The sequence below is a fragment of the Erinaceus europaeus genome, chromosome 3 (genome assembly GCF_950295315.1).
Source record: "Erinaceus europaeus chromosome 3, mEriEur2.1, whole genome shotgun sequence".
Taxonomy (NCBI): Eukaryota; Metazoa; Chordata; class Mammalia; order Eulipotyphla; family Erinaceidae; genus Erinaceus; species Erinaceus europaeus.
In genome coordinates, this window is record NC_080164.1 from 62,241,474 (window position 1) to 62,266,817 (window position 25,344).

Here is a 25,344-nt window from a genome sequence, read left to right on the forward strand (position 1 = left end):
AGGGGAACCATTGTAAAAGAAATCCTATTGGAAATGAGCTATTAGTGTTCACTCTTTAAGACTGTGAATTTCGCAACGAGTACCACCTCAGCATGCTTCACGTCAGACTGTGTCCAGAGACTTCAGGTGTGGAATGTCAACCCTTCAGCATCATTACTTGGGTGAGACATTTCCTTTCATAGTATTCTCTAATTCCATTCCAGGAGGTTCACTTCCTAACAAAGTCCCAAAACCTAGATAAAGACCAGGTCCCATGAGATAGAGCATATGTTCACATGTATCCATAAACTAGGGCAAAATATATACCTGAAAGCAAAAGTACACAATAGTCTGCAGTGAGTCAGTATAAAGTTCCTAATGAAATAGTATCTAATTAGATTTAGATACCCTCCTCACCTACTTCCTATTACAGTTCTCTTACTACAATACTAACCTTAGCAAAGCAAAGACTGCAAAAGTTGAATAAGGGCAAGAGACCGGCATACTTTAATGATGACTCTTTAGTCACTATCAGGCCACCCCATCAGCTGGGGCCCTATTTGGGGAGTCCTGAGGTTCCCAAACAGGCATGCTGGGCCTAGACCTCAAATAAATCCCTCTCTCCATTGTTACCGGTCATCTCTATCAGAAACAACAAATTAGACCCCTTTGTGAGCCCCCCCATAGGACCTTGCCTTTAACTTGGATCAACAACGGTAGAGAATGTTTCGTCCTCCCTTCAGAGGATGGACACATACTCTATGCTACACCTGAGGAAGATAGGCCGATATTGGAGCAGCTTGGAATGTTCCTACTCATGACCACAGAATGTGAGGTCAGATCTACAGGGATGCAGAGGTCACATAAGCTCCTAAGCTGAACATGGACCCCAGACCAAATCAAATCGATGGGATCTACAGTCAACAATATTTATACCCCTTTCCCATATTAGGGAGCTACTCTCTTCCCTGATCCAGATTTCTGTCCCTTTCCCAGCCATGACATTATCTCCCCAGACAATAACTTAGATCCACCTGCATATCAGATTTCAGGCTCAGGGAAAAAAAAAAAAAAAAAACTAGTATAGTTGGAATACAACTAAAATATGCCTACTAGCTATCTACAAAATGGAGGACCCCCCAACACTTCATCTGCACTGTTCCAGCCTTTAGATCCATGATTGTTCAACAATTTGTTTGGCTTTGTATGTTAACTCTCTTTTCAGCTACCAGGTTCCAGATACTAGCATGCTGCAGACCAGACTTGCCTGGACAGATGACCCCACCAATGTGTCCTGGAGCTCCGCTTCTGCAGAGCCCCACCCTACTAGGGAAAGAGAGAGGCAGGCTGGGAGTATGAATCGACCAGTCAATGCCCATGTTCAGCGGGGAAGCAATTACAGAAGCCAGACCTTCCACATTCTGCATCCTACAATGACCTTGGGTCCATACTCCCAGAGGGATAAAGAATAGAAAGGGGAGAGGATAGGGTACAGATAGCTGGTGGTGGGAATTGTGTGGAGCTGTACCCCTCTTATCCTGTGGTTTTTTTTAATGTTTCCTTTTTATAAATAAATAAAAATGAGAAAAAAAGACTGTGAATATATTGGTAATAACAAGCATCACTCCCCAATTTGTTTGATTTTTATTATAATGTTCAGCTAATGTTGGACCATACTGACCATACTGGGATTCTACAAGTTGCACACTTTATCTGATATAGAGCCAGGCAAATGAAGAACTGGGAAAACAGGTAAGCAAAGGGAAGTTAAGTATACTTAGGAGCAGAGGAGGATATATGCAAAAAGATATGCTAAGGTAGATTTGAATCTTTCTTTGGAGAAGACTGTAATGCAGTCAGCTCTCAGACTCAGTCCCTTGGTCCTTGGATCAACATCTGACCAAGGACTGGCACCTGTGAGAGGAAAGGAGTGACATTTAATGACAGGGAATGGTCAGGTGGCATCTCAGAAGTATAATGTCTGGAGAGAATGGTGGCTAATTCAGGCATTCTTTTACTCATTCCTCCCTACTTTTCCCTTTGAGATTGGATGAAGGAAGGGAAGAGAGGGGAAAAATGTATGGGGTAGGGAGAGAGGAGTGCTCAGATTGTGAGTGGAGAGCCACATCTTCCAAACATAAGGAATTAGAGATAGTAAATTGGATTTGCCCTTGGACTTGACTGATTGGTAGGGTACTGTTGGTACACTGTGTTGAGAAAGATTCTAAGGTTGCATCTGTATTTACCATTACTGATTGGCATGAGGAATATATGCTGTGGCTTTCTATTTGCTGGTACTGGTTTAGGTATTTCTGGGATCCTGACTCTGAAGCCATAAGGTTCCATGCCCCCACAGCCCCACACACATCTTCCTCAAGCTTTCTCCTTTCCATCACATCACCTGAAAGTACTGGTTCTTGAGTGCTTTCTCTGTAGGTAGAGTATCACATACATACTTGTCCCTGAAGTCAATTTAATTTAGTCAGTGCCTCTGTGGGGTCCCATTTCATAAGAACTAGTACCCAAAAGTCCAAATCTCAGCACTTCTGAGCTCATAGAAATAACAAACCTTTAAAAATAAAATAAAATAAAATCCTTTAGAAAAAAGAAGGAGCAAACTCAGAAGCTGTGTGGTATAAGCATTCTGTCATAACCTAAGCATGCTCTTTTATCTACATATTTATTTTTAAGGTTCTTCATCACAAGTATATCTTCTTTGTACTTAACAAATTTACAATGTTGCCTTATTTTAAGAAACAGACATTGGCACAAGTCCAAGGAAACTGACTATGAAATGGGTATTCTCTAAGGTAAAAAAAACAACAAAAAAAAGCACCCTAGAAATAATAATAATTTGTTTTCTTGCTTTCCTAGAGCAAAGTTATGGTGGTACTGAGTACTGAACCTGGGACACTGAAGTCTCAAGTTCTGAAGCCCTTTTTTGCATAACCATTAAGCTATCTTCCCAGCCTGAGAAATAATGACAGTTTTTAAAAGACAGATACAGAGAGGCAGAGAAAGAGAGAAAGAGGGAGAGGGAGAGAGAGGGACCATAACACTGAAGCTTTCTTTAATGAGATGGAAAACTGGCTTAAACCTGGGCTGTGTACATGGCAAAGCAGCACACTAACCAAGTGAGCTATTTTCTGGCCCAGCAAAATTTCTAAATACTGCTAGAGACCGGGACAAGAAAAGCACTACTCAGAGGAATTCAGAGGGCAGAGGTGATTTCAGCCAAATTGATTTGACCCCTTTGATGTCTGCCCCCTATACAAACCCTTTTCAACTCCTTATCTTCTTCTGATAATAGTATTTATGACAATCCAGAAGTCTTTTTGGCAGGACTTAATATAATTTTATACAAAAAGAATGGAGGTGGGTAATGGACTCTGATGATAAACCACATGCAGAGCTTTTCTGACTAGCAAGGCAAGGATGGACTACAAATCCTTCTTGGGTATGTCGAGGACCCTACATGGAGGAAACTGACTAGAACTGCTAGAAATGCTGGGTGCAATGCCACTGATCCCTAAACCCCAGTGTTCTTCTTTCTTGACTTATTAGGGAAATGAAGCCTAGAAAGACATCCACCCTGATAATCTCATGCTCACACTGAACTGGAAAAGAAAATGACCCCAGGAGGAGATTCTGTGAAACAGACAAAGGTGTTGTGGGGCAGGGAGGACCTAGTCCCTGCAAGCCCAGCACTGCTTGCTTTTCTCAATCTCCTCCCTCTGCACCACATTTTTAGCCTTTGGACTGGGTCCTGAGACTAGCCATGTACTTTACATTGGTCCCACCCTGCACTTGAATGTTACCTGGGACCATCTACTGAATGACCTGTGAGCTGTGTTGCTCCATGGGGTGCAAAACTTGTTAGTCCTGCAGCTGGTCTGGAGAGGGCACGTGCCACCCACTAAACTGAGAGCTGACAATAGCTGGGAGCCTGTTGATAAGGCATACTTGAAGTGGGGAAGCAAGTGGGGGACTTTAAGGCCAGAAGTTTCCCCTGAGCTATTTCACCACCCAAGGCTGAGTCTAACCTATGGGCTTTCTACTGCCATCTGTGTTTCCCTCTCTCCTCAGCTGCTCCTGCCAAGTCTCTCCATGGACTGGTTTGTGCATGTACAACAGAAACTAAAAGTTATTCCACAGTATCATGAGCTTTTTCCAGACCCTCACCACCTTTCTGCCTCACAAAAGCCCTCTCTACAGTGGACTTACACCTGCTCTACTTGGTCTCTCTCACCAACTCCCCACCACCACCCCATACAATTTTCTCTGACTGACAGCATCCCACTCAGCTCAAAGACTTTCTCTTTTTTAATCACTTTGGTTAAAAAAAAAAATGACCCATCTCGGCTGACTTCACCCTCTTTTGAAATTTTGAACTCTGAGTCAACCTTGTTTTCCTTGTTTCAGACATTGCTTCTCCGCCCACACAGTGGGTTTCCTTTATTGACCCTTTACCATTATGCCCAGCTCTCCCAAGAGGCTCCCCCTCATTAAACTTAGGAATGCACCAAGGGTAGAAAACAAAAGAAAGCAAAACAAAAACAAACAACAACAATAACAACAACAACAAAAAACAGGTGTCTGAGTCAGGACCAATGGATTTAATAAAAAGACCTTGTGCACTAGGGAAAGACAGAAACAGGCTTGGGGTATGGATCACCTGCCAATGCCCATGCCCAGCAGAGAAGCAGTTACAGAAGCCAGACCTACCACCTTCTGAACCCCATAAAAAATTAGGTCCATAATCCCAGAGGGATAAAGAATAGGGATGCTTCCAATGGAGGAGATGTAATACAGAACTCTGGTGGTGGGAATGGTATGGAATTACACCCCTCTTATCCCACAATCTTGTGAACCATTACTAAATCACTATATATATGCTAGATGAAATAGACCAATCATAAAATAATACATATGCTGAAACTCCATTTCTATAAAATATCTAGAAAAGGTAAATAAAAATTTTTTTAAAGTGCTGGTTGGAAAGAGGAATAAAGAGTAGCTTCTTAGAAGAAACGAAGTTAGGTATCTCTGTGGTGCAATGGATAGCACATTGGACTTCTAGTGATAAAAAAAGAAAAAATGAAGTTCTATTTTAGAATGATCAAAATATTTGGAACTACACAGATGATGATTATACAGCTTTGTGAAAAAATAAATAAGTAAATAAGACCTTGCAGCCCTTTTTTGGCATATGATGGCCTTATATTTATGTTTTATTTTTATTAGTTATTTTCCTTGTCATCTGAGATACTGGTTTTTAAGTAAAAAGGCTTTCAGGGGGCAAAGCCTCTACTTCAAACAAAGCAGCTCTTCATCTGTCTGGTTGAAGAGCTTTTATTTTAAGAGTGTATTGTGAAGCCCAGCAAGTTTGAAAACCACTAGTCCTGGAGGACTGGCTCACTTTTTGTTTCCCTCCTGAGCCCTAGTTGAATGCCTTAGCCCAAATATAAAATGATCTGTTTGTCAAGGCCCTCCAGATTTCTGAAGATTATTACAAGTCTTCTTTCCACCTTCAATCTATCTCAGGCTTCTCCTGCCTCCGCCAAAAACTTTGACTTTTTTGATGCTGCCCAGACCCTGACTGGACATGCTAAGGACACACAGGGTGCATGCAGGACAAGCTTCAACATGACTGGAAAGCATGCTTTCTTATTCAGGGACCTTGGCCAGACCCTTCTCCCTGGGCCTATGTACCAAGAGATTTGTCCTAGACTCCCCTCCAATACTTCTAGCTTTGGCTGTCTTGAGATAGACAAGGCTTCTGATGGGGGCAGATTCTCCTTGTTTCTGTGTCTCCCAAGTTGTTAAGTCACTCTGCTCTGGAGTCCTCCACGGTAACCCAACTAAGCTGGGCACAGTGACAGTTACACGGAGACATCCAGCTGGACTCCCCTCTGTTTTCTTCAGAAAGTTTGATCCAGAAATTGGCTCCAAAACCCAAAGCATTTCTCTCTCCAAAGTTTTGTCTTTATTTCTTTATTTTCCCAAGATCCAGCTTACTATGTCACAGAACTTGACTCCTGACTTTAGGAGTCACTGCTCTTCTAGGGGGCATTGGCGGTAGATTGGGGGAGGGGTTGCCTGGTACCCCCAGAATGCCTATCCTCCCACATCCTTATTCCGCTAACATTCAGAATCACCTGTCAGCGTCTCCAAAAATTTGTATAGGAATTAGGCAATAGGTGGCGAGGTCTCTGGGAAAGACGCGTGAACTCAAACCAAGGGACTGGCGGTTGGCCCTGCAGACCCCTCCCTCCCCCCTCGATACCTGCACGACCCCGGGACCTCCCTGTCATACCTGAGAGGAGGGCCTGGCCCGTGAACTGCCCGTACACGGAGGCAGCATGGGAAAAGGCATTGAAGGGCGGGACCGAGGCACCGGCTGGGACCCCGGAGCCGACTTGCTGCAGATCCAAAAAGGCGGAGCTAGATAAAGAGGAAGGGGTGGAGCTAGAACTGGACACCTCGGGGGTTTCCTGCTTTATGGCGAAGGGTGAATGAGGATCTGCCGGAGGGAGGGAGACAACAAGGAGAGAGGGGTGTGAGATGATGGGGTGGGAACATGCACAAACCAAGCCATGAGATGTAGGGAAGGGGACGGGGAGGGCGCGAGCAGGCAGACTAGGGCTTCTGAGTTGGGGCGGGGTGGCGGGCGGTACTGTCTGGACGGGACCCCGCCCTGTCACGGAATGGGGTGGGGAGCTGCCAGATATTCCTCAGACTGAGTGAGGAGGGGAGAGAGACACTATCCCTGCTGTGCCTCTACCAATGTAGACTGAGGGCTGTGTGGCTGTCCCCTCTCTTCACCATGGGTTGGTGAGGAGAGAGTGAGGAGGAGGAATAGAGGTGAGACGACAAGACCATCTGGACCTGACTCTTGACCCAGCCAGCATGGGCAACCTCTCCACTCCAGGCCAGGGCCCTAACCCCTTCTTCCTGTGCCCTGGTCTGCCCTCCTGCCCGTCCTCACAAGCTGACCCAGGAGATTCTGGGCATCCTGGGCATCCTACCTGCCACCACTGGGTAGGTCTGGTGAGTGGAGAGATTTCGCCCCAAGGGTGTGTTGGAAGGGGTCAGGGTGGCCTTCCCGTCGTCCAGCGCACTGTTGAGCAAGGGCAATGGATAGAGGCCCTGAGGGAACAAAGATAAGTCAGTGCACTGAGAGGCCCCCAGTCTTCCTTAGAGACCCCCATCACCCTTTTCAGAAGTCTTATTCTCCAATTCATTGGTCTATTACTGTCTTTCATTTTCAGGCTCATAGCTTCCGTTGCCACACCCCAGAATCCAAAGTTGACTGGTCGCATGCAACCAAGCAAAGGGTGGAGTGTCTGCTTCTAAGAACCATAGCCCAGCAAGTCATTGACCTCCTTTCTTCACCTTGTTTGGGCCCATAGAAAACAGAGTGCAGGGTTTGGGGAACAAGCACACAGAACTGTTAAGTGTTCCTATCCATCTATGAACCTGTTCCTCTCCAGGTAGGAAACACAGGAGGTCAAGAAACTGTCTCGCCCAGATAGGAGGCAGAACCAGGGTTAAAACCCAGGTGGTTTAGCTCCTGTACCCAATTGTTATAAATTAGATGACATCATGACCACTTCTTACTTTTTCAAGGAATTTTAGTTCTTCACCTGTGTGTTCCAGATCTGTTGCACCTACCAGCTTTGACATGGGTTAGCAATATTATGTCTGAGTTTTGTTTGTTTTCTTTTGTTTTCCTTTGGAGACACTGAAGCCCAAAAGGATAACTGCCTCCTGTATAATGAAACAGGTACTAAACCCACGACATCTGCTCCCCATTCAGGCACTTCCTCCTTCATAACTCAGCAGATTCAGTACCCCAAGTGAATTTCTTCTTCTCTCCAGAGCCAGGGAAATATATACACACGAAGATCTAGTTTGAATGTGATATGTGGAATTAATTTTGTTTGAAAATTCTTGATCAAGTTCCTGGTGTTTTCCACACTAAAGCCTCATTTTAAGCTCCATCTGATTCCCCAAACTTGTGCAGGACTATCTCCCAAGATGCTCATTCCAAAAGCAAGGTGTTCAGCAAGTATCCACCACCCCCTCACTATGATCCTTCCTGCAAAGGGAAAGGACTGCACTGCACATACCGTTCCCCACACATGGGTCACACCTGGTGCAAGCACACAATGAGAAACGATGGACAAAAACTGAAATCAAGGGATGCCCTGTGGTTACATAACTGCTCCACAAAAAGCAATCACTTTCAATGATTTCCATAGAGCCAGGTTCTCCAAGGAGCCACAGTGTTTTCTGGTTGCATGCCGGGCACTTCTGGAAGCTGCAGTCAATTCTAGAGGCCACCAGGGCACCATTATCGTGTAGCAGCAATTACTGACTAAATTGTGCTCTGGTTCCATGCCCTCCGAGGGGGTCTGCTTCGAGGCAGGGTGGAGTTGCTTAGAGCTCAGCTTAATGAAATTGAACAAAATGCCTGATTTCTAAAGAGCGTAAGAAAAGTTTAAAATGACTTATGAGTATGTTGATTCAATACCATAATACCTACCCAAAATCCTGTAGCTATTCCAAAATTCAGCAAAAGCAAGAGCACCCCCAAATTTACATAATCAAGCATGCTGGTGTTGATGTACTGAGCGACTTAAATGTCCTAGAGATGATTGGAATTTTTATTGTAATTGATTTTGAATCAGGGCACTTAACTGCACAGCACATTAAAACTTGAGTGAGTTTGAGTCTAGATTCTGTGGTGACCAGTTAAAGTCACCTTGATCTCTCTGAACCTTGATTTTCTCACTTGTGTATCAGAGATAACAAAAGCTGCTTCACAAGGCTCACAAAGAGTTAAATAAGATTTTATGGACATTATTATTCCTTTAGCCCAGATTACAGGGGTAAGAGAACATGCTCAATACAAAGTTGTCATAAACATATTATTTTAGAATTGCGTAACATCAGAAGCTGCCAAGTTCTTGCTTTCTGTTCTCTTAATAGCTGCATTTTATTTGGTCAGCTTCTTGTTCACTTGAAAAAAATTAAAGGCTCAAGAACTGCATAGATTCCTAAGCATGACTGGAAGTGAAACCAAAGTCCAAAATGAAACTATATGACATTTCTATTGAACCTTTTCTCCTTGTTTATTTTACAGAAAAGATGATTGTGTCTTCACTGGGTCCTGAGGTCAAGTGTGAGTACTTGTGCTTTTCTCTTGGCTCTCCAGGCCAGCAGGCCTTCCTGTACCCAAGCAAAAGGCTGCAGAGTGTTCCTATGTCAGCACTATTAGTCTCCAAAGGCAGGGAAAGCAATAGCTGGGACATGAGATACCCTTGTGCAGGCTGGGCTCTCCCTGCCCCAGCCAGTGAGCTTGTGAGTAAATGATTAACTAAGGGAGGGAGAGAATCACGGATAGATGCTGTACTGACCTCAGTGCCTTCATCTGTAGGATGAAGGATAGAGGCAGTTCTATAATTTTCTGGGATTTGTTTGTTTGTTTGTTTCTTCCCACCTCTGAATTCAAATAAGAACTTACAATAGAAGCTCCACATTTGAAACAGGTGACATGGGGCCAGGAGATAGCTCACTAAGTAGTGTGTACTTTACCATGCACAGGGACCTGGGTTTAAGCCCACTGCCACCACAGGGGAGTATCTATATACGGAAGCTTTATAAACAGCAGTTATTGCTGTAATGTCTCTCCTCTTTCTACCTTTCTCTCTCCTACCCCATTTTTTCCCTCCTCTCTGTTTTTCACTTTCTGTCTAAAAGCAAAGGAAGAAAGAAAGGAAAGAAGCAAGAAAGAGAAATACAAGGAAGGAAGAAAGGACGGAAGGGCTAATCCACCAGGTGTGGTGGAATTGTATAGGCATGGGGCCCTAACAAATAAACCTTGCAATTAAAAAATAAAAAAGATAATGGACCACTCTGAATGGAACCAAGACCATTTGTTCCCTTAAGTTCTCTACCTTCCCGGGCCCTGGGATAACTCCCATGCAAAATTTGACTTAGTAGTCCCTGAAGTTACTCCAACTTTTAAAATCTCCATCTACCTTGGGGTGACTCAGGAATAGGGCCAGAAATCACTCTGCTAGTGGGGGTCCTAGCAGCAGGATGTCTTTTGCCAATGGCAGGCTGCAATGTGCAAGCTTCTTCTCCCACAGTGGGTTCCCAGCAGGCCTGCTGCTGGAGCCTCGTTACCCTCACTGAGCCATGTGCTGACTGACAATGAGCACCCCAGCCATCTCCCCAGGTCTGCTGACGGCCAGCTTTCTCTGTACCCCTCGTGGCTGCCACAGCCCAAGCTGATAAAATCGCTGACGCAGATTGCCTGCCCAGCTGTGGGTGCTGGCACAGACCCAGCAGCCCAGACGGTCACTGGCAGTGGTTCAGGCAATTATTGGAATCACTACCATTGTCCTCAAATCTTAAAGGCTAATGAACTTGCCTTCTTCCTGGATCATATGAAAGTGTGAGCAAGGAGGGTTGAGCAGATACCACCCTTGAGAAATTCCTCAGCTATTAGAACTAATGGTGTGAGGGGGAGGATAACATAGCCAGCTTTTCACAAAAGTCAAGACATCATAAACTATTTCACCTGCCCTGAGCATGGGGCAGGTAGCTCACCTGGTGGAGTACAGACTGTCATGAGCAACGATCTGGCCTTCAGCCCCTGACATCACATGGGAGCACCTTGCATGGCAGATACTGTAGCATCTATCCTTTTCTCCCTTTCTATCTATCTATCTATCTATCTATCTATCTATCTATCTATCTACCTATCTTTTTCTCTTTCACTCTATCCCTCTGTCTATCCTTATTTCAAAAGAACAAAACGTCTACCAGGAGCGATAGAGTTGTGCAGGCGTAAAACTCTGGCAAGTCAAAGAAAGAAAATTCCCTTGTGGCTTGCAATTATTGTTATGTATTTCTTTCTTTTTAAAATATTTATTTATTTATTTGCTTTTGTTGCCCTTGTTGTTTTATTGTTGTTGTTGTTGTTGTTGCTATTGATGTCGTCATTGTTGGATAGGACAGAAAGAAACAGAGAGAGGAGGGGAAGACAGAGAAGGGGAGAGAAAGAGAGACACCTGCAGACCTGCTTCACTGCCTGTGAAGCAACTCCCCTGCAGGTGGGGAGGTGGGGGCTCGAACTGGGGTCCTTATGCCCATCCTTGTGCTTAGCGCCACATGCACTTAACCCACTGGGCTACCACCCAACTCCCTGTTTTGTATTTCTTAACTCAATTGTTTTTAAATTCATTTGCCATATCTTTATTGAGTATCTATTATGGGAAAACCAAAGCGTTAAATGCTGGAAATAAAAAGAATGTGTCAAGATGCTGCCCTGTCCTTAAGAAACTGTGTGTCTTTCTACCTCTGTCCACTAGACTGTTAGGCCGTGCTGTGTGACGGAGCACATCAGCCAAGCAGAAGCATAGGGCATGGGGGGCAGGAGGTGGGGATGGAGATACAAGGCATGCCTGGGGGGCAGGGAAGGAATCATGGACAAAGTGATGCTTGAGTTGAGTCAGAATGGCCGAGGTGTATTTTTCCAGGCAGAAAAGTAGGAGGGCACATGACATTCTGCAGGAGGGCACATGGTGTGCTAGGGCGGAGAGGTGTGGACAGGGCAGCATGCTGGAAGCATGAGTAATGCAGGATCATGGGGGAAGTAAGGTGAGGCTAGAAGTCAGCATGACTCAAAACTGCAGCTTTTCAGAGTAATGGGACCTGGTCCTGCAGTCCTAGGGAAGTTACTGGCAGTGTGTGTGTGTGTGTGTGTGTGTGTGTGTGTGTGTGTGTGTAGGGAAAATAGCACAACCTGGTTCTCTGTCCTCTCCATAGGATTGTGCTGAGGCTGAGTGGGGGAAGGCAAGGAGATTGGCAGGAGGGGGAGAAGGAGGAAGAAGCCAGCATCTGGTGGAATAGAGATGGTGCTAGGCTTAGAGCTGCTTGCATCATGTGTCCTGAGCCTATTGAGCAGCTTCCAGTTGCTTTGGCAGCAGCCCTGCAGGCTAATTAAAGGTCTTTCAGTGATCCTTCTTTCCTCTCTCCCCTGCTCACCTGCCATGCCTGGCTGCTCACCTGCTCGCCTTTGGTGTGGTTGGGGGAGGCATAGGCCTCTGGGTAGTGCTGCCGTTCAAAAGGACACTCCAGGGACTCGAGGTGATGCTGGCTAAAGGCGTCTGTGCGGAGGTGCTTGCGGGGCCCACTGCTGCTGCTCTGGGAGTCAATGCTCAGCCGACAGCTGTCCTGGTCACCTGGCATTCACAGGCAGGGAGAAAGCTTTCAGAAAACCATTTACCCAGTCCCCAGCCCCTAGTGGGGGAGAAGTCTGCAATCAAGGAGGAGGACTACACTTTGGCCTGGGGACCATGGGACTTAGAGACAGGCCATGTTCTGTGGACCTGAAGTTTTTAGAATACCCACTGTCATGGGCCATAAAGAATGGGGGTCTGTCACTTTTGCATTCAAACAAACTGCCCTTCAGCACCCAAGATGCCCTCTAGTCCCTGACACTTACTGTCATCCATTTTCCTCTTGTTCTCGCTGCCAGGCTGAGCAATCCCCAGGAGTCCATTGATGGAGTAGGTGGAACCCAGGGAGTCTGACTGGGGTGACTCAGGAGGTGTTACAGCTGAGCTGGGGACTGCAGTAAGTGGGGGAAGAAGGAGAAGGTTAAGACATGGAGGTGGTGGTCCAGGAGGTGGTGCAGTAGATAAAGCATTGAACTCTCAAGCATAAGTTCAATCCCTGGCCGCACATGTACCAGAGTGATGTCTGGCTCTTTCTCTCCTCCTATCTTTCTCATTAATAAATAAATAAAACCTTTAAAGAGAGAAGGAGAGAGACATGGTAATACCCAGTGCCACTGTGGATAAGATAGGAAACCTGCTTGTGGGAGAGATTCCTGTTGACACACACCCCTTCTAAAGTGTTTCCACTTCTAAATTTCTCAGTTTGGGAAACTGTCAAGGCATGGTCCCATGGGAAACTCTTCACCCTCATGCAACTATTATCTGTGTGGGCTTGATTGTGTGTGACTATGTGGATGCTGAGTTGTGTGCAAGGGGGTAACTGTGCCTGCAGGTCCTTCCACACTCACTCAGTGTGTGTCCTGGGCTCAGGGACTTGGTGGCCACACAGCTGTCCATTGGGAGGTTGAATGGTTGCTGTACTTTGGTCCGGATGATTCTGTAAAAGGAGATAAGAGGTCTTTTAGGAGAGGGGGAAGCAGAACTCAACCAATCATCTTTTTGAGGCACTGTGTGTGTATCTCAAAGGCACCTCAAACCCAACCTGTCCACAAACTCATGAGCTTCTCACACCTGGCCCTTCCTGGTGTCTCATTTAATGACTGGTGTCATTCGTCAATCAAAGCAAGAGGTACAGATGGGCCTTGCCATCTTCTTCCCTCAAAGTCATCATCAGGTTTTATGGATTTGACTTTGTATATCTCTCTGGCACTGATCCCTCTCTGACCCTTACTGCCAGCACCTAAGACTGGCTACCATCAACTCTACCTTTAAGGCATTCAGCTGCCCACCCCCTCCCACTGTTGACTCTCTCTCTCATCTAATCTCCCTATTGTTATTACAGTAAACTTTCTGAAACTCCAATCTGCCTCCTACCTAAAATCTGCTGGGGGTTTCCTCTTACTCATAATTCAGGAGCCAGAATATGTAATACAGCCACCAGTTTCTGAAAGATACCCTTTGGTATCACCTCTATCTCAACCTCTCTTATGCTCTCCATCTGTCTACTTCTTGTATAGGATCCTAAAGTAGGGCCTTGGCACATGCTCTCTCAGAGTTTACCCCCACAAACCCCCGCTTCAGCTAGTTAACTCAATGTTAGTTATTGTTTCTTACCGAAGAATAACTTCTCATAAGCTTCATCAAGCAAGTCACCCTGTCCTTGCTCACGTGTCCTCATGTTCTCCTCCTTACCAGGACATAATGCTGCATTTTATGATTGTGTAGGTGTTTAATTGGTGCCTACCTTTGCACTAGACTGTGTGCTCTGGAAGGACAAGGGACAGGAATTGTGTGTCCCCAAGGTGTGGCACGTAATGAGTGAATTGTGTCTGTATGAATGAATGATTGATTAGGGGAGTAAATGATTCATTGAGATAGAGAGAAGATAATTGTATGACTAAAGGAATGAAAACTTGACTGAGGGCTGGGTTAAGGGTCTTAAGCCTCAGTAAAGGATCAGCTCAAGGGAAGATTCTTTAATTAATGAAAGAAGATGTGATGTGTGAAGAAGGAAACTGCAGCAAGAACATATTAGGGTAGGGAGTGCCTAGTAATAGTGAGGAGGTGGTAGCCTCTGTATCCTGGTTTTGGGGCTCCCCCTGCTTCACTTTCCAGCATGAACCCTCTTCTAAGGTCCTTCTTTATGTCTCCTATGATTTCCCCCGAGCCCAGGAACTCTGGTCCCTGGCTGCTGTCTCTTGCTCACCGGTTGATGGAGCTGACACTGGGCACAGTGTCATTGTCACAGACGCCCTCAGCCAGCAGCCGGTCTCGAATCTCCCAGGCAAACATGGTTGGGTTCTGCCGCTTGTAGTCTCCGATCTTCTCCACCACTTTGGGGGTGGCCACCTTGGGCTTGGAGCCCCCTATCACTCCAGGCCGGATGCTGCCAGTCTCGTAGTACCTACTCCAATAGAGAACCCCAAAGAATTACCCAATAAGTAGGTGGGGTTCTCTTGGCAAGGACTTATCCAGAACTCTTGTTCCTCTTGGAGATTCCTAGGCAAGAGCCTGGGTGTTAAATGTGTCCCCTAGACTGACCTCAAACACTTCATGTTCCCAGAACTCGGTTCCCCTTGCCTGGGTAGGTTTATGCTCTGTCAAACCAGAACTTTCTGCTAACTACCTCATTCAAGATGTCTGGCTTCTCTCTTTCCCTTTCCTCTGACCAGGCTCCCAGTTCAGAGCACCTGCAAGAGCCACCTTAGGGGTACAAAGATTGTCTTTCCTTCCTTCCTTCCTTCCTTCCTTCCTTCCTTCCTTCCTTCCTTCCTTCCTTCTTTCCTTCCTTCCTTCTTTCCTTCCTTCCTTCCTTCCTTCCTTCCTTCCTTCCTTCCTTCCTATATTTTTATTTATTATTGGATAGAGACAAATTGAGAGGGGGAGGAGGAGATAGAGAGGGAGGGAGACAGAGAGACACCTGCAGACCTGCTTTACCACTTGTGAAGCTTTCCCCCTGCAGGTGGGGACTAGGGACTTGAACCTGCATCCTTGCACACTGTACTATGAGCACTTAATCAGGTATGTCACTGCCTGGCCTCAGGTTGTCCTTTCTAAGAAAGAAAGTCCTGATATCCATGTGCTTTGTAAATTTTATGTTTACTGGGGTGTTTTGCTTTATCTAGTTTCTCTTGCCTAAAGCATGACATGATTTTTTTCCTTGGCATATCTGGCTTGCCCTCCCTGGGTAGCTCGCAGGCATCATTGGGTCCTCTGCCCTGTCCTGCTAACTCACCTTTGCTTCCCACCCTCCCTGAACCTCCCTCTGTCACCTGGTTTTCTATTAGTTCAGGCTGAAGACACTGTTTATGGACTCTGGGTTCCCGGCTTTGCCCAGCTCCTTAATCTGTGTCTATTCTCTCAGGGGGTTCACTCCTTCTCTCCCTCCATTGCATATCAATGGCTTCTCTCAAGATAATCTCCCCTCCTGTGTGTGTGGGTGGTCGTGGAGGGAGGGTACTCTCTAATTTCATCTGCCATGAAAAAAATATCTAGCTCTTTAAAATTTATTGTCTGGCATCACCACCCTGGACTCATCTCCTCTAGGGGGCAATGCAGGCCTTCCAAGGAAGCTCTCTCCTGACCCAACCCATGCACTACACTATTTTCCTGACAATCTCAGTCAGAAGGCAAGGATTTAACTTGACTCAACAAGGCCCCTTTTGCTGTCTGAATCAGAATTTCTCTTAGGTCCATTTATAATAGAGGGGAGAGAGACAGAGATGCTAAACTGATGCAAAGCCCCAAATTTACCACTTCAGGGGCATTGCTGATGGATGTAGCTCTCTAAACTAGATTACACCACTATATCAGATAGCAGGACAATGTTGCTCTTGAGTCCTCCTGCCCCTGTGGGTCAGTGGCTCACAACTCCAAATGCAAACAATTAGAATGACTTCAGGGAATCTTACCACTGCATTAAAACTTGGGCTCATTCCCTTGAAGTTCTGATGTAAGTGGTATGGGCTGGGTCCTAGATGTCAAGTTTCTTTTAATTAAGGTTCCCTGAGTGACTCTAATGTGCAGCCAGCCCTACAGCCCACTACTCTGGGGCCTTGAGGATCAGTGATTCTCTAGACAGAGTGTTCATAGTGTTACCTGGCCTCTCATAAAACTGTAACATTTAGTCTTTGCTCTTGAAGAAACAGATGCTGTATGTCTGGATTGGGGCCCAGGGCCCTATATTTCATGAAGTCACCTCAGTGATTCTGTAGAGGGTGCTCTGGGAGTTATGGTTTGAGAAGCATAAATTCAGACATCCCTTAATCAAGTGTCAGATCTCAGGAGTCATGTCCAATGATAGGGTCCTTTCCTAGTGACTCTATTCCCCTAGATTTCAGCAAGGGGAGGATTTTTAGTAAAGATATGCCTGCTTTGGAGAAAAAGTAATTTCTAGGAAATAAAACCTAGGGATGGAAAAGAGATAAAGGAAAAGAGGGATAAAGGAAAGGGAGAAATACACAAAGAAGGAAGGAAAGGCAGAAAAATAAAAACAAAACAATGATGTTGATAGATATTGCTCAGGTCCTAGAACCAAGTTAGACACTGGGAGCAGACTCCAGGTTCCTTGGAGAGAGAATAGCTACAAGGTAGGCCATACAAGGCCAAGATTGCAAGGACAGTGGTGTGTGCTGAATTTCGTGCTTACCTGCCAAGGATCTTGCTGACACAGCCATGGCTGACTCGAAGCTGGCGGGAGATGTCACAAGGCCTTACACCCTGGTGAGCAAGGTCCACAATGCGTTGACGCACCACTTCAGGCAGGGGTCTGCCATTCACAAAAGCCCCTCCTAGCTGGTTCAGCCCTCCATGGCCTAAGAAGACAAGAAATCCCAAGGGCAGTTGTTAGGGCCCATAGGACACTCTCAGGCCCAAGCCTGCATTTTACTTTGAGCCTATCTGTCTATTCAGAACTGCTGAGTGCCTATCACAGGCCCTGCAAATACTGGTATGGATAAGATAAATTTGATGCCTCCTCTCTATTCATAAAGTTTATTGTTTTTGTAAATGTTTATTTATTTATTTTTTAGAGCAAGAGAAAGAATGAAAGGGAGTGACAGACCAGAGAGCTGCTCAGTTCTGGCATATAGTGGTGTTAGGGATTGAACTTTTGACCTCTGGAGCCCCAAGCATGCCAGCTCTATGTTTAACAGACTGAGCTATCTCTCTTATCCTGCCTCATATAGTCTATTAAAGTGGAGAATCCAATGGCCTAACACATGGTCACTGCATAATACAAATAACACACATAAACAAGCAGTAACATATGTCTACTTCAAGGAGTATGGGAACCATTAGAGGGATGAAGTCCATGATCAGGAAACTTCAGAAGGGTTCCCTAAGAAGTCTAAACAGACTGGAGATAGAGAAAAGTATTGGCTGAGTGAAGAATAGAAGAAAACTGTCTCAGGTGGAGGCAACAGCATATGGAGAGACTTAGTGGCAAGTTTAAGCCTTCTACATGTCTGATAGATTTATCAACATACTTATTTCTCTAAAGCCTGCAGACACAGGTAAGGCTAATTTCAGGGATGAGTATTCCATTTTGCTGATTAGGAAACTAGAATTTAGAGACTTTTTGTAGCTTTACTTATGCAACTCTGCTTATCTTGGGAGGAGCCAGAATCTCACCGAGGTTTAAAGTTCCCATCAGCACTGCTTCCTGGCATTGACCCTGCATCTTGTGCTATAGGTGCCATAATCTGGGGGTGAAGGTCATATTTTCAAATGAGGGTAGAAGTTTGGTGATCTGGATGTGACAGTAGAACCCTGGGGGTGGGAGTGAGAAGGAGAGGCCAAGCAAAGAAGAAGAGCCAATGCCAGACCTTCTGTGTGTGCCTATTAAGGACTATTTATGGCCAAGAGGTGGGAAGTGCTTCTGCTGGGCACACAGTGCCCATTACCACCCACTGACTTAGCACATTCAGAACTGCCTTGCAATTTCTCCTCAGGGGCCCAAAATGTCTTCAGCAGAACAGTCAATTTGCTGTTAAAAATAATAAAAAATAAACCTCTGGCCTGGCCTGCAAGTTAGGAAAATCCCAGTGGCCAAACACTTAGCAGGAGCACACAGTGGTCCATCTTCATTCCTGGTGGAGTCAACTGGGTGATTTGGACACAAGCTCCCCTGTCCTGTTCAAGGCCACTTGTCCCCAGTGCTTCTCCAGCAGAACTAGAAGGCCATCTAGACAGCCTTTAAGCCTAGGCCAATTCCTAAGCTCATTACACCCACCTCTCACTGGCTGCCCACCCTTGGAGGAGAACTCAGCCATTTGACCCTTGCTCCACCCTTGCTGTAGTTTGTTTCATTTGGATCCAGACACTAACACAAGGGGGCGCCAGAGCAGACTAAACCAAGAGCCATCCCATTTTGTTCCCATTTTCCAGAACTTAAACTGCTGTGTCATCCAACAAGTGTTAAGTCTTTGTGCTAAGACTAAAGTATCTTAAAGAGCGATTTTCTTGTTTAAAATTTTATTTATTTATTTATGAAAGGAAGAGGACCAGAGCACTGCTCAGCTCTGACATAAGGTGGTGCTGAGATTAAACCTTTATTCTCTGAGGCCTTAGGTGTACAAGCAGATGCTCTAACAAGGCTAACCTATTTCCTGATCTCTGAAGTAAGGTTTTCTGCAGTGGGATTCTTAGCAGTAGGAAAGTAACACCAAACACCAGTTTTGAGTTAGGTACCATGTCTTAATTTTTTTTCCCACTTTGCTTCTTCTGTAACTGTGTGAGCTATTTATTGCCCTAAGTCTTCCCAAGGAGCTGGACCTTAAGAAACTCAAAATGTCAGAACCACCCTAAACAATTACTTCACTCCATTAGTGGAAGGTAAACGATTATTCATATTCTGACCTAGCCTACATTGTTAGTTTTCTGGTGCTTTTAATTTTTTTACTGGTTTCTGAGTGGCTTTTAGTTATTGTGCAAAGACCCTTGGACTACAAGGCTACTTTGATTTCACATGTTTTTATTTACCACTGGTTAAATTTTTTTTTCTTTAGATCTTAGTATTTTAAATTAACATAACTTGATGGGTCTGTCTGTGACCTATAAACATTGCTGTATGAAGATGGGGGGAGGATGAAAAGAGGGATGTGTTTATTTATCTGAAAGCCTTGATGAAAATGTAAAGCTTGTTTTAAACTTTTTAATATTCACATGGTTGATGCAATGGCCTTAGCTTAGCTCTGAGACTAGAGCAATGAATCTCAAAGTTGAGTGTACAAACTTGACAGCACAGACTTCTGAGTCCACTGCCCTGAGTTTCTGAATTAATAAGGCTGAGGTGAAACTGATCAGAGGGACGTTGTAGAGTGGAATAACCAGAGATTAATCAGATGAAGAAGTTTCCAGAGTGGGAAAAAAAAATCAGTTTTCTTCCTGCTTTCAAGTAACTGAAAGACATTCACTATAGCTTTATGTGAGACAGGAAGGAGGGCTTGGAAAAACATGCTAGCTGCAGATGGAGAGGGACCTTCTCCCCTGAGATTTTTAAGCTGAGTCCCTTTGAGAGAAGGACTATTGTCCTTCCTGTGTCCGGTGTGGGGGAGTGGATTCCTCTTGAGTGAGTCACCTGTGAGTACCCAGAAGTGGGTATAGCCTTCCTTCCTGCATCAGAGAGGGCAAAGCCACCCACAATGCTGACCATCTTTCCAGACATCTGTGAACAGGGTAGGCTCTGACACCGGAAGCCAGAAACAAGTGGGAGCCACTATTGAATTGTGGAGAAGGTGTGACCCAGGAAGAGGTTTGAAGCTTCCTTTCAAAGAAAAGGCTCTTTGCAGGGTCTGGAGGGTTGGGTAGGGAGTGCTGTATGTGGAGGATAAAGGCAAGACTGCCAGGTCAGATAACACTCAAGCTTTGCATGTGAAGGTCCTCAGACAAAGGAATGCCAACTTTGCAGGGGCCAGAGGATTTTGTAGCTCTGCAAAGCTCTAGGTGAAGTTGGCTGTTCAAAGGTGTATACTCTGGAAAAGAGACCATCTGGGCAGATCTTATAGCTTTCTTTGGTAATTTCTTTACTCCTTATAGGACACTGAGGAATAGGGATTGTAGAAAGAACTGAGAGATACTCATTGCCCAAAACTCTCATTGCACGCAATATAAAACACTTAAGATGTTGGTATTTTTCCCCACACCTTTGGCGTCCTTTGTACAAGTGTCTGTCATAGTGGAGACAACATTAAAAAATGACTTAATCTGTTTAGACTCTTAATCTGTTTAGACTCTTCACGGACCAGAAACCTGTGTGTCACAAAAGTATAATTACTGCTTCAGCATATACAGGGGACAGAAAAAAAAAAAAGCACTCTGATTACAATGAACTGTTGTGGTAGTTAATGTGGACACTCCATCTCTAGAACCTCAGCTCTCAAATTCTGGTACTTTCCTTCCTTATATCTTTCTTCTGATCCCTCACACCTATGCCAGTCTAACTGAGACACTGGGTCAATGTGATGTTTTGCAAATATTTACCTTTAACCACATGGCAATTGTTACTTCAACCCAAGGAGTGTCAAGGTGGGAGTTTGAACTTTGACAGGATGATTGTGGGAGACACAGTGGCTGATCTGAGGTGTCCTTTAAACCATGTTGTGCCTATTTACCTTCCACAAAAGCATGGCCTTGCCAGTGTTAACCAGTGTCTGATATTCTCATCATCCTGAATGTTTATCACAGGCCTGTGATCACCCGCTGTAACCTCCCAATTATTCCCCTTGGCTTAGTGCCTTTTCTGGACTAAAGACCAATACCTTTAACTCAAATCCCTCCTAAAGAAAATGTCTAAGGATAATGGAACCTCAGTATTCCACCTTTTTTTTTCTACCTTAACTCTACACATGGAGTCACTTAAGCATCTATTAACTTATGGATTACCTAGGCACATAAGGCTCTTGGGCTAGGACAAAAGTGATTGGCAAGCTGAAAAGCAGTGATGAGCATATGGCTTTAACCCTGATTGCTTGACTATCCTTGATTTCTCAGTATCTTGTACTTCTCTACCCAAAGATAACTGGAGAAGAGAGTTTAGTTAATTTCCTGCTCACTGATCCCTCACCCTTCTACTTATACTGGCTATTTCATAATTTATCCTCCTGCTTCTCTTATTTAGCCTTTGCTTTTCTACTAGCTCCTTCCTCTGGTTCTATAAATATAATAAAATATACTGTCTTCTCATACCATTTCTAATTCTCCCCTACACAGTGAAGCCTTTCCTTCTTATTGTTTTAAACATTTCTCAAGAAGTCACCATGGTTGGCATCCTTATTTCCTTCATTTCCTCCCCTGCTATGCAGTCACCCATGCTATGGGCCTGAGTATGTGCTCAGGTAGCTGATAATGGATGTACAGTGGCTGATGGAAGGTGCTACATCTTTCCTCTTGAAGAGGTTTCTATGATGATGCTGTCTCCTGGTTCCTTATACCTTCATAGACATGTTTCTGTTTTTCTTCAGTGGGTTTCTCTTCCACCATTTTTTATCCCATTATATCTGTGCATTTTTCCCGGTTTTTATCAGGTCCCAGTTCTATGTCCATTCCACCCCCATTCCCACTGTTTTGTCACTGATGAAACAAGGTCATCACTAGCTCAGATCACTCACAATTCTTTTATATTTAAGTTACCCTTGGAAATGTCTCTTACATAATAAAGAGCTTCCTTCTAGTTCATCTTGGTTGGTACCAATACCAGCTACCATACAAACTAATTTTTTAATCTTAAAAAAAATTTAAATCTACCACACAAATTAATTAAGCCTGCCCCTTGGCTTATCTCATGCCACTTTCCTTCACACTTTCTGCTTTGCTCCCTCATTGATCTTTTACATGACCTTAGAGATTTCAGAGCATCTTCTGCCTTGGGGCTTTTGCACATGCTGTTGTCTTATGGTTAAGCCCTGTCTATTCTATATATTTTAGCACTAAGTCACTTCATCCTAGCAGTGACCTTAGCCTAGAGTAGAAGAGAACTTCTGTTTACATAGTCTCACAGTATACTTTACCTTTCTATATTTGCATTCATTCACGTTTAAGTTAATTATATTTGTGGTCTGCAACCTTAGGAGAACTGCAGTGGTTTGCAATGGAAGGACTAGGGATTCAGAACTCTGGTGGTGGTAATGGTATGGAACCATATTCCTGTTGACATGTAATTTCATAAATCAATATTAAATCAATATTAAAATTTTTAAAAATTATACCTGTGTATTATTGTAAGTCTGAGTACTGACTGTCTTCTCTATGAGGGACCTTGTCAATTCTGTTTATTATTAAATTCTACCAATAAATATAGACTACAATAATATTTATACCAATAAATATAAAACATGAATTAACTATTTGCCTTGTGTTTCTTTCACTACCCCTTTATGGGGTATTCACTAGACCATGACATTTTAGCCTCTTCATATTTAGCTTACCAGTCCCTTCTTAAATCATCATCCCCAGATTCACACTTTCATGAGCTCCATTTATACATCCCACCAGTATTTACTGTGCACCCATCACCTGTCATATATTTTACTAAGTTTACGCAAAACTGATCCCTGTTCTCGTGGAGCTTCCAGTTTAAAATAAGTAATCTACACATAGGTGAAGATTTAGAAAGTAAATACACAAAGATATGTTTCATTGTTATTCGGATAGTTGTTAAGAATGACACACCATTTGATGTATTGCACCAAAGTAAAGGACTCTGGGGTGGGTGGGGGAAAAGTGTTCAGGTCCTGGAACATGATGATGGAGGAAGACCTAGCTAAGGTGCTAGAGTGTTATGAGGAAAACTGAAAAATGTTACACATATACAAACTACTGTATTTTACTCTCAACTATAAACCATTAATTCCCCCCAATTTAAAAAAAATGACACAAGTAAAGAATAATGGGGGGGGGGGGAAGGATGGTGGCACACCAGGTTAAGTGCACATAGTACAAAGCACAAAGACCCACATAAGGATCCTGGTTCGAACCCCTGGCTCCCCATCTGCATGGGGTAGCTTCAAAAGTTGTAAAGCAGGTCTGCAGGTGTCTTATCTTTCTCTTCCCCTCTCTATCTCCCCTGCCCCTCTCAATTTCTCTCTGTCCTATCTTTAAAAAAAAAAGGTCACCAGCAGCAGTGGATTCATAGTGTTCATAATGCCGTCACTGAGCCCCAGGACAACCCTGGAGGCAATAAATAAATAAATAAATAATGGGTGGAAACAATGAGCAAGAAACAAAATTGGTTTTTAAATCTAATTGGGTTAAAAAATTCAACAAACATTAAAAAAATTCAAACAAAAACTTCCCTAAATAACAAGTTATCTGAAATAAAGATGAATAGGGTTAATACTCACCTACCATCAGCCTCTGCTCCCAGCCTTGTCCACTTCCATGTTGAAGAAAACTTTCAGGGCATAGTACTATCTCCAGCATAGTAAGTTCAAAGTAGGAAGTTAGAGGACAACGCTCACTAGGAGCTGACACTGGCATACCTACCTATTTGTCTGAGCCTTGACTCTGATGCTCAGGTAACACAGAACTGATGACATTCTTTTGTAGACTGTTCTTTAGCCCTTACCCATGCTGTTCTTCTTGCCTGAAATATCCTTCCTTTTATTTACTTGATAGGACTGAGAGAAATTGAGAGAGGAGGGAGAGATCAAGAGGGAGAGACACAGAGACACTTGCTTCACTGCTTGTGAAGCTTCCTTCCTGCAGATGAGGATCAGGGGCTTGAAGCTGGGACTTAGTGCATGGTAATGTGTACACTCAACTAGGTGTGTCACCACCTGGCTCCTGTCCTTTCCTTGCTGTCTCCTGAAAGATTTGTTCTCATAACTTGAGTCAATTTTGGAAACTACCTCTTACAGGAGATCTTCCTTCACTTTCCTTCTCTCTCTCTCCATCTTTCTCTCTCTCTCTTTCTCATCCTTTCTTTTAAACATTTCAGGGTACAATCTCCACCACTATGTTTAGCAGAATATAAGCCTCTATTTACATTGCCTATGTCCTGTTTCACTGATTGTATTCTTTGAGGGTTAGTGGGCCTTCATTATCCATGAAAACCTAACACCCAACAACAATGCTTGGTGCACAGTATATACCTGATAATAACTCATTGAGTTAATTATTGGAAAGAGGAAAGGACACAAGAAAGTAAAGAAAGAAGACAAGAAAGGAGAGAAGGTGGGGGATAATGAAAGGAAAGAAAGCAGGTCTGAATCAATTTTAGTAAATCCCTTACATTCATAACCCTGCCTATCATCCAAAGACATATACTTTTAGATACATGCTATGCAAAATAAGGGTTCAGATAGCAAATCCCAGGAAAAGAGAGATGGTTTGTCCCCTACAGGAGGTAGGGGTCAAAAACAGAGACTCTCTTTCTGGAACTGATATCAGGCCATCAATGTGAATATTAAATATGCAAGCTGTTAGGGGCCGGGCAGTAGCGCAGAGGGTTTAGTGCAAATGGCCCAAAGTGCAAGGGCCAAATAAGGATCACAGTTCAAGCCCATGGCTTCCCACTTGCAGGAAGGTCACTTCACAAGTGGTGCAGCAGGTCTGCAGGTGTCTATCTTTCTCTCTTCCCTCTGTCTTCCCCTCCTCTCTCATTTTCTCTCTGCCCTATCCAACAACAGCAATAACAAGGGCAACAAAGGCAACAAAAATGGCTTCCAGGAGCAGTGGATGCATAGTGCAGGCACCAAGCCCCAGCAATAACCTTGGAGGCAAAAAAAATGCAAGCTCTTGACTGGGTTCATGTCTTTGTTGGGAGAACTCTGTGAGGTGAACACTATTGCTGCCAGTTTACGCTGACAAAGGTCTTCAGCTCCTGAGTCATAAAGTCTTTTCCTTCTAACCCTGGCTATTCTGGTTCTATGGATAATGATAAGAGGTAACCTCAAGACTTCACCTTCACAGGATTCATAACTTTGGTGGGGAGATTTCAATGTGTAATGGGGTAAAGAACCATGAGGAACCACTAAGCTAGCAGAAGTTATTCCTCAGGGCAGCTTGAAAATTCTGGGCTCAGAGACCCACTGGGGAAGTTTCTGGCTCAGGAAAAGTTCTACCATTTCATGTCTGACGGGGCCCAAGGAAGTGAATAAGAAATTGGTTTCTC

General features: G+C 44.3%; 1 protein-coding gene across 9 annotated transcripts in view; it reads right to left on the reverse strand.

Moving 5' to 3' along the window:
- PAX8 (paired box 8) overlaps nucleotides 1-25,344 on the reverse strand; it is a 65,017-nt gene that overhangs the window by 12,643 nt on the left and 27,030 nt on the right. For 3 of the 9 annotated variants that reach the window (XM_016189288.2, XM_016189289.2, XM_016189290.2), the window contains exons 3-9: nucleotides 16,882-17,047; nucleotides 14,440-14,640; nucleotides 13,082-13,170; nucleotides 12,500-12,625; nucleotides 12,061-12,236; nucleotides 7,008-7,128; nucleotides 6,296-6,502 (exon numbers count right to left, since the gene is read on the reverse strand). In XM_016189288.2, the coding sequence (XP_016044774.1) occupies nucleotides 6,296-6,502; nucleotides 7,008-7,128; nucleotides 12,061-12,236; nucleotides 12,500-12,625; nucleotides 13,082-13,170; nucleotides 14,440-14,640; nucleotides 16,882-17,047 (1,086 nt within the window). The remainder of the gene's footprint in view (nucleotides 1-6,295; nucleotides 6,503-7,007; nucleotides 7,129-12,060; nucleotides 12,237-12,499; nucleotides 12,626-13,081; nucleotides 13,171-14,439; nucleotides 14,641-16,881; nucleotides 17,048-25,344) is intronic. The other 6 variants (XM_016189291.2, XM_016189292.2, XM_007525455.3 and 3 more) reach the window with 5 other exon arrangements.